General features: G+C 35.6%; 1 protein-coding gene across 1 annotated transcript; it reads left to right on the forward strand.

Moving 5' to 3' along the window:
- The first annotated feature begins 440 nt into the window (after nucleotides 1-440).
- frzb (frizzled related protein) lies at nucleotides 441-4803 on the forward strand. Its single transcript, XM_039683677.2, has 7 exons — nucleotides 441-1241; nucleotides 1720-1758; nucleotides 1908-1964; nucleotides 2129-2194; nucleotides 2312-2516; nucleotides 2594-2657; nucleotides 3866-4803. Exons 1-7 carry the CDS (start codon nucleotides 785-787, stop codon nucleotides 3938-3940), a joined length of 963 nt encoding a protein of 320 aa, XP_039539611.1. The 5' UTR covers nucleotides 441-784; the 3' UTR covers nucleotides 3941-4803.
- Nucleotides 4804-9589: the final 4786 nt, after the last annotated feature.

Here is a 9589-nt window from a genome sequence, read left to right on the forward strand (position 1 = left end):
TATCATGATGCAATTTTATTAGCAATAAGGCGCGTTAGAAGTCTCCTTATTTATTTTGTCAAACATTTCGATGTCTAACACATAGCCTAATTTGCGAAAACATAAGTTCATTATAGGTCGTAGGCCTACGTCACGTTCTTTTGTAGATGGACTACAAGAACATGCAAAGTGTGAGTTCTAATTGCTTTTACCTTTTGTAGTTCCCTAATAAACACAGCCCGATGTTTATTAGAAGTCTGCCTTTAAATTAACACCACCTTATGTCCACAACTCTATTTGTGTACTATTTTACTTGTTCAAATAGCGCTTTTATCTTGGCTAAAGTCATTTACGGCAGCAGTCAGTCAACAGTCGTATGTTTGATGGCGCAACAGGAGACTGAAGTGATGGAGAAGGAGGTGGGCTTCTTCTTGTCCCCAGCCCACCTCCTCTCCTCTTATTCCTCCTCCTCCAGTCGCTTTCTGTCAGCAGGAGCTGGAGGAGAGATCAGTTCACCAGCGCGCGCTCCTGAAGAGAAAAACCAACGATTCACCATTTCCACGAGAGATTTTTTATTCACCTCTATATCAGCGAGAGTTTAAAACGATGAGATTCTTTTATCCGTGTTTTTTGATGCAATATTTCAGTATGGTGAAGTTAGTTTGAGCAACTTTGTTTTTGGGGAGCTTTTACGCGCAAGAGTCTCCAGCTCTCCAGAAGATCTCCGCATGTCTTTGGTGAATCATAACTAGCTTCTTCTCTGAGTTGTGTGTTTTGTTTTTACCACACACACATACACACAAAAATGTTTTCCTACGAGATGTTCATCTGCGTCCTGACCATCGCCTGTCTTCTGGAGATCCCCCGAGGCACCTCGGCCGCGTCCTGCGAGCCCATCCGCATCCCCATGTGCAGGTCCATGCCGTGGAACATGACCAAGATGCCCAACCACCTTCATCACAGCACTCAGGCCAACGCCGTGCTCGCCATCGAGCAGTTCGAGGGGCTCCTGGGCACCCAGTGCAGCCCGGACCTGCTGTTCTTCCTATGCGCCATGTACGCGCCCATATGCACCATCGATTTCCAGCACGACCCCATCAAGCCCTGCAAGTCCGTGTGCGAGCGGGCCAAGTGCGGCTGCGAGCCGGTCATGAAGAAGTACAACCATACGTGGCCGGAGAGTCTGGCCTGCGAGGAGCTGCCCGTGTACGACCGAGGAGTCTGCATCTCACCTGAGGCCATAGTCAAGGCAGAGGGACCAGGTCATTTATGATTTATGCTATTTATTTATTCTATGTATTATTATTATTTTTATATACGGAATATTCAGGTAAGTTGGGATTCTTTTGACAGTCATCTCAGTGGCAAAATGTACACACATTTATCTTATATAAATGTACTTATTTTATTGTATGCATAGTATGTAATGTGTAAATATAACTGTTATTATTATTATATAGGATGAGCTCAGGTAAATTGGAGCACATTTGTTTGTGTTTCAATGTTGAAAAGTGGACCAGTTTATACTTTATCATATTATATTAATTTATATTGAAAGGTGATTTCAGTCATCTCAGTCTCCAGAGTGGCTCGATTTACATGGATTCACCCTATATTAAAACAATTGAGGGATTATTAATTGTATGTTTAGTTTATAATATTTACTGTATTATTGTTTCTGTAATCATTATCATCAGTGAAATTTCGTGAAAATAATCCTTGATCATTTCTTCCCTAAAGATAATCCTTACTATCAAGACCCTTCAAAATGTAATCCTGGTAAGAATTATTTTGAAAATGTATTTGTTTAATATTGCAGATTTAAAGAGGTTTATTTTAGTATAAATATCTAGAAACTGGATAGTTTAGATCAAGAAAAGAATGAAATGCAAGTTTAAACATTAAACTCAGTTCTGGTTCCTGTACAGAGGGAAACCCAGACTTCCCGATGGATTCACACAATGCCAACTGCAAAGGAGCTAATGGTATACTATTTAAGCATCATTACTGTTTACAGTATTTATATGCATTATGTTTATGCATGTTTTAGTGCATAATTCAGAATGACTATTAGATAGCATATAAGTGTTTTATAGTCTATTTTGCACATTAGATATAATATATATAGTTAATACCTTTACTTTTACAGATCGGTGCAAATGCAAGTCTGTGAGACTTGGTCAAAAGACATATTCAAAGAAAAATTACAATTATGGTAAGGCCTGGATGGTATTTTTGCAATTGTTCCTTGTGTAAAGTTCTCATAAGTCTCCAACTGCTTTGTTTTTTTGCTTTGTATTTCTGGACACGCTTTAATTGTTTCTTTTTGCAGTCATCCGGGCAAGAGTGAAAGAAATAAAGACTAGAAATCATGACCTGAGCGCCATCGTGGAGGTCAAAGACGTTCTGAAGTCTTCTCTGGTCAACATCCCTCGAGACACCGTCACTCTGTATTATAACTCCGTGTGTCTGTGTCCTCCACTACTAGCCAATGAGGAATACATCATCATGGGTTATGAAAACGAAGAACGGTCCAGGTAAAGCTTGATTGATGTGACTGAACGGATATTGTGCATTATATTCCTGCTCTCATAATCAATCATTTCTCCAACAGACTGCTGCTCATTGATGAATCCATTGCACAGAAGTGGAAAGACAAAATGGGACGGAAAGTGAAGGTACAGTTTGAACGCATGGAAATAACATATGGCGCAGTACAGAGCGGGCCAAAAAGTATTTAGATACTTAAGTTTGAAATATCGAAATGTCATTGCATGACATGCAAAATATCAAATCTAGTAGGGTAATCAAATGATGCTTGATGATACTTTTATAAAGCAGTTTTGCTCAATACATTTTAATCAACCGGCCTGAAGGGGATTTTAAGTGGACGAGTGAAGTCAGTTCTCCTCAAGTTCACTCAAGTATCTTAAGAAATTAACCACAGATATAGAGATTTCACAACCAGAAAATATTCCCAAAAATATCAATTTAAAACCTAATAATCTTATTTTTATATAATATAAAAATGTATTATACTATATATATATATATATATATATTACTCTAAACAATGCTGGGTTGTTTTAACCCAAATTTGGGTCAAATATGGACAAACCCAAATGTTGGGTTAAAAATTAAATTTTAAATTTTAAACCAACTTCAAATCTCACTTTCAACTGTAATTTTTTTTAATTACAATTGTAACCCAACATTTGGGTTTATCCATATTTTACCCAAATTTGGGTTGAAACAACCCAGCATTTTTTAGAGTTTATATATATATATATATATATATATATATATATATATATATATATATATATATATAAGGAAAGGAAAGGAAATGTTTTTCTTCTGCAATCTTTGATTTCATTTTGTGTGTATATATATATTATATATATACATACATACATAAAAATACATACCTACATACAAAAAAGTATTACGTATATGCAGTTTTTGTGGACATAATATCTAGCATGTAAATATATTTTTCTTCTGCAAACTTTGACTTCTTTTTGAAAATTATAAAATACAAAATTTTCAATTAAAAAAATAAACTTCTTTATGTGAATGTAATATAAAACATTTATATAATTTATATATTTTTAAGTGTCCATATATATATATATATATATATATATATATATACACAGAGTATAGTCAATTATATGTAAATATTTTCTCTTTTTTTGGCCATAATGTCTATAGGAAGGACATATGTTTTTTATTCTGCAAACTTTGACATGGAGTAAAGTATTGTTAATTTCTGGGTCCAGCTGACATAAAATATAACACCGTGGAGCCTTTGAATGAATGTATGGAAAGAGGCCCCTGACGTAGAGGGCAATGGGAAGTGACTAATGTTTTATGTGTTTGCCAGCGCTGGGACCAGCTTTTGCGTGAGCAGAGCCGAGCAAACCAAGGCAGGAGCAACACGAGACGGGGCCGCCACTAACTGTCCTAGGAAAAACCACACGGACAAGCCCGAGGAGGACAAGAGGGTCATGAATCTGAAAAATTGCACTATTGTACTTTTTGTTTGTTTGTTTTTCATTTTTGGCTGAGACTGTTTTTTTTTTTAGTTGTTGCTTTAAGTTTTATTGTTGTTCTATTCTCATAAACAAAATGTTGCCATTGCACAAACAAAATGTTGGTTTGACATTGCTTTGTATACTTTTTGGGAAAGGGTTGGCCATCAAAGTTGGAAAGGACGAACGGGAGGGAGGAATATTAATCTGGAGAGCCACTGAGATGCCAGTGTGCTTTGACATGATGCAGCTCTGCACACAAAGGCAACAAACACGCTCTCAACACGAACATTTCCCCCTCAGGAGGTTTAAACGTTCTTCGGAAGAACAATGAACAGTGTGATCAGAGAGAGAGGGAGAGAATCCTTTTGGCAGAAGCACAAAGACATCAAGACGATCCAAGACTAGGAGTGTAACATAATCGTGGACGACGAAAACAAGCTGTTGGGCTTTCTGAATGATGTTCATTTAAAAAAAAAAAAAAAAGATAAAGCATTTTACATGATAATTCCTGTAGTTCTGTTCTCTATTAGATATGCTTGATCTTAAATGTCATTCTTAGGAAGACGTTGCATTTAAAGTGTCACGCAATGGAAACGGCTGTTATTGTACAAACTGTACATAATGCTTCAGAGTCCATTATTCAGTCTATTACTCTGTTGTTAAACACATCTGGCTGATGACATGACCGTGTTATATTTGTATGCATTGTCAATGTCATTCTGTCTTCCAAGACAAACGAGAACAATTCTTCACTGTATTTCGGTTCAAGTAAAGATGTTTAATCTTATTCGAGTGTGACATGTATTTATTTTTTATTTACACGTAAGTGTCAGCCTTATTAAGAGGTTCCAAACTGCTCTGAAATCAAAACTGGCCATATTTACAGTACTTATTTAACGGTTAAAATGTGTCATTTCTACACCAAATTTGGGAATTACGAAAAGAAAATGATTGTTTTCAAGCAGGTTTCCTGACCTGAAAACTCCCCTCGTCTTTTTGTGGCCATTGGTCCCTGGATAGCGAGCAGACCTGGAGCCAGTCCAAACTAGTTTAGTGAAGCATTCCTGCTGTCAGAGAAAGAGAGTCCCTGTTTATGCTTCTCAATGCTGTGGGTGAGTATTGGGCCCGTATACAGTATTGCTCCGACTGACCCCACGTCCACCAGCACAGGTACAGACTGCAACAGAGAGCATGTTTAGTGCCCACAAATACCACAAAAACATACTTTATGACAGTTTTAAAGGAACATGAATTATATTTGACACTGTTTACTTTTTGTAATGCATGTTCCTGCTCTTACTGTGCATGATTCATCAGTGCCCGTTATTCTAGTCTTTGCCAGTTTTAATCCCTTATCTGTCATCATCCTGGTACCGGGACGCCTAACTTTACTTCACTATGTTTCTATTAAATCCTAATCTAATTATGACAAATTTTATATTATTGGAAAGGTCGAAGACTTTTAAATAGATATTCTACCCCTGTTGTGTGTTACAAATTATATAGGAAGAGTAATTGATGAATTTATGACAAGAGTGCACCTCAAAAAATCTGCATAACAGGAGGTCTGACCTTTGTCACAAAAAAATCGATGCATCCACTTTTAATCATTGAAACTTCTGTTTTAACATATAATCTAGTATTTTTCAATAAAAAATTATAGTATTTTATCCTCTAAAAATTATAATATATATATATATATATATATATATATATATATATATATATATTATGACTTTCCCTGCCTGTTATAACTGTATTTTGTTAATATAAAATAATATATTTTTAAATATATTATAAATAAATAATATTAATAATTATGAATTTTATTATCACATTTTGACTTCAGGGAGATTTTCTTTACTTTTAAGTGACATATTATAGTTCGTATCATTTTATCTTGCATGCCTTTGTTAATGGCTTTTGTGGCGTGTCACACCTGTCCATGTTAGCTTTGATTGGATGCATCGTAGATGCAACAAAATAAATCCCATGCACGATTATAGGGTTTATTTGTATGTATTATTTACAAATAGAGTGTTTTTCTTTCTCTTGCTGGTCTTGACTTTCTCAGAAGAGACCCATCATCGTTTGAGAGTCGCTGATATAGGCCATCCATCCAGCGAGTGCTGACCCGTGTTACGTCATGCTGTCGGATGGTGCTGGCCAAAGGAAAATTACTCTGCGACTAATTTATGTACGTGAAGGGTCGTCGTAATCACAGGCAGGGGGTTTATGGGAGAATTAACATGAAATGGATAATTTATTGTGACATAAATTGACCCGCCTGTCTTGGCTTGTGGATCTTATGGCAAGAGCCCTTGTAACCGGGGCTAATGAAATGCTCCCACAATCAGTCTGTCCTGCTGCCCTCATATTTTAAATTGTTGAAATTATGCGTCATGTGGGAGCCATCAAACAACATAGCGGCAATGTAAATCTCCTGTTTCCGTTTCTCTAGAGCTGCCGGTAGGAGGGGGAGGGGGGGCGTCTCTGCTCATTCAGCATCTGGCTATGCGTCAAACCGATACCCAGTTTCCCCAAAACATATCACTGACTTCACAAAACAGGCCTGTAATGACTACCAGAGGAGCACTTCAGTGAGGCCTGACTACAGTTTCTCCATTTAAAATCAGCTTACGCACTATCACTGAGCAGTTTGACATCCATTATTCATGAGAAGGGAAAGAATTGCTGATATATTCATTTTATGATGATGAGCAAAAGTGATCCCTCTAAGTTGGTGATCGGATGTTGCTTCCATATAGACCAAAAGAAAATCTGCACAGCAAGGAGACAATGTTTTTTTTTGTAAAATCTGGATAGACAGGATTTAAATTCACTGTAAACCCCAATGCTCAAAATAATTATCTGGTTTGAGAAGGGTAAACTTAAATGAATTAGTTTAGTCAAATTAAGTTTTATGAGTACTTAGGAGTTTCTTTCTCTTTTGAGTTCACAAAACTGACACATTTTTGGTGATCTGAATTGTTTCATTGTTTTGAGTTTTATGAACTTGTTAGTTCACGCAAAAATTATGTAATGACTCACCCTCATGTCACAGAACCGGAAGACAATACAATGCTGAATAAAGTCGTAGTTTTTGTTATTTTTAGACCAAAATGTATTTTCGATGCTTCAAAACATTCTAACTCACCCACTGATGTCACATGGACTACTTTGATGATGTCTTATTTCCTTTCTGGACAAGGACAGTACCGTACATACATCTCCAATGGAGGGACAGAAAGCTCCCAGACTAAATCTGAAATATCTTAAACTGTGTTCCGAAGATGAACGGAGGTCTTCTGGGCTTGGAACGACATGAGTGTGAGTCATTAATGACATCATTTTAATTTTTGGGTGAACTAACCCTTTAAATTGAACAAACAAAGGCTTGGGTTTCTACAGCATGCTTTGCCATGACACATTAAAGGGTCAATACTCAAATTAAATATTATATAATGGGGTTTTTTTGTGCAAGATTAATTTTAAGTGGAAGATTTAGTAGTGTTTAATGTTTTACAATGCTAATTTAGAAGAGTTTCTGTGTAAAGAGGGGGTTACCATCATGTGACTAGTGGAGCATGAGCTTAGTTTGAGAACAGATATGTTTATTCTATACTGAAGTCATCATTCAGCATTTGCTATGCTATGCTAATGCTATCAAAGCATTGTTACCAAGTAGCAAGTTAGCATTTACTGATTAGCAAGTTATGGCAAGCCAAGTTTCCACTACTCAAAATATTTAAATTGAGATTACATAATACATTTACGTTAAATGTTTGAGATGTATACATGTAAGAGCAAATGAAAATACAAAATAAAACTCTACCAGTTATGCTTTTTTAAAATTAAAAAATGATGTAACTGAATACCTACCTAAATTTGTTTTCTAGAGTATTGTCAACTTATTTGGGTTTCCATATTGCATTTTTATTCATTCTATGTAGTATTGAAGTATAGAATTGTAAGTATAGAGTATAGGAGAGTAGAATTGAAGCTGTGAGATGAGATGCAACACTTGTGGCCTAAAACATACTCTACAAAACATAGGCTACTCTCCTGCTTCTGGTTTTGGTTTTAACATATTGTTACTCGAAGGGGTGATAGAGCTACCTTCAAATGTTAACCATGTCTACCATAATATATATATATATATATATATATACTGTATATATATACAAAAGTAAACGTGCACTGCATTATGAATGGTGGTCTGCCTCAATAGACAAAATTAAACTTGAAAGAAAGCATTTGCTTTCACATAGGCTACTAAGTTGCGTAGAGTAAAATTTGGGTCTAATTCCAACCAAAAAAATGTATAACATATTATACAAATATAAATAAAATACATTAACATAGAAAAAAAAAGAAATGAATATATAGATATTGTGTTTAATTATCTGCACACACACACACACACACACACACACACACACACACACACACACACACACACACACACACACACACACACACACACACACACACACACACACACACACACACACACATAGTAGCAATAACTTAAATATATATACACACACATAGTAGCAATAACTTAAATCTTAGATCTCAGATATATACTAGGCTATATATTATAAATATAGATAAAGTACACAAATATTTTATATATATATATATATATATATATATATATATATATACATATTTGAGATCTTGTTACAAAAGCTATTGCTACAAAACTCTCCAAAAGTTTTTAGTTGGCACAGCACACTGCTTGGGTCTGGTACTTAGAAGAGTACCAATAAAAATATGATTTGCTCAGCAAGAAAAAAATAAAATAAATTAGGGAACATTGCTGAGCAGAAAAAGTCTTAAAATTGATCTAGGCCTATTTGATGTGGGCAGTCTGTCCAGAACCGCTGACAATGAGAATTGTCCCCGGACCCTTCGACGGGACCTCCCTGCAGTTCTGAATGGTGAGAAAGTATCAAAGACTTACTGACCACCATATATCACACCATTAAGAACTGCTGACAAGAGAAACTGGCCTTTTGGGTCTCTTTTTCAATTTTTAGACATTTCCTGTCACACCGTAGGGTCTGCGTTCATGAATATGAACTGTGATCAGAAACACGTGTGTGAAAAATCTGGGAAATGTTTCAAATTTGAGGTGTGCAGTGTAGTCCAAGTCACAATTACATGCTGATAATATTTCAAGGTCACAGTCATAGGCTATAATGATCATTTTGTCCATTTAATCTATGTTTTTGTGTTGAGTTACTGCTGTACTAACTTAATATTTTTTATTCTGCATTAAAACAAATTAACTGATTAACAAACATACCTTTTCATTCATTTTTCATATACATATTTATATTAAACCTACATCCATATCTCATTTGAGTGAAAGTCATTATGAAAAGTATTATCCATATTATGTGTAAAACATTTTTAATGAGGAAAAAGTACTGAGTGCACCTTTAAACTGCTCCCTGATATTTTCTTCTGGTTTCTGTTTCTTCAGTGTTAACAGGGAACAAGATATTCCAATGCTAATTAAGTTTTGCACGCAAAGGGAATGAAATGGGCACAGCAAAGCCAAG

The sequence above is a fragment of the Pimephales promelas genome, chromosome 7, assembly GCF_988280905.1.
Source record: "Pimephales promelas chromosome 7, fPimPro1.hap1.1, whole genome shotgun sequence".
NCBI classification, from domain to species: domain Eukaryota; kingdom Metazoa; phylum Chordata; class Actinopteri; order Cypriniformes; family Leuciscidae; genus Pimephales; species Pimephales promelas.

Coding starts and splice junctions, on each gene's coding strand:
- frzb (XM_039683677.2), top strand. CDS start 785: ATGTTTTCCTACGAGATGTTCATCTGCGTCCTGACCATCGCCTGTCTT. Junction 1,242..1,719: donor AGTCAAGGCAGAGGGACCAG/GTCATTTATGAT, acceptor TCTTCCCTAAAG/ATAATCCTTACTATCAAGAC. Junction 1,759..1,907: donor CCCTTCAAAATGTAATCCTG/GTAAGAATTATT, acceptor GTTCCTGTACAG/AGGGAAACCCAGACTTCCCG.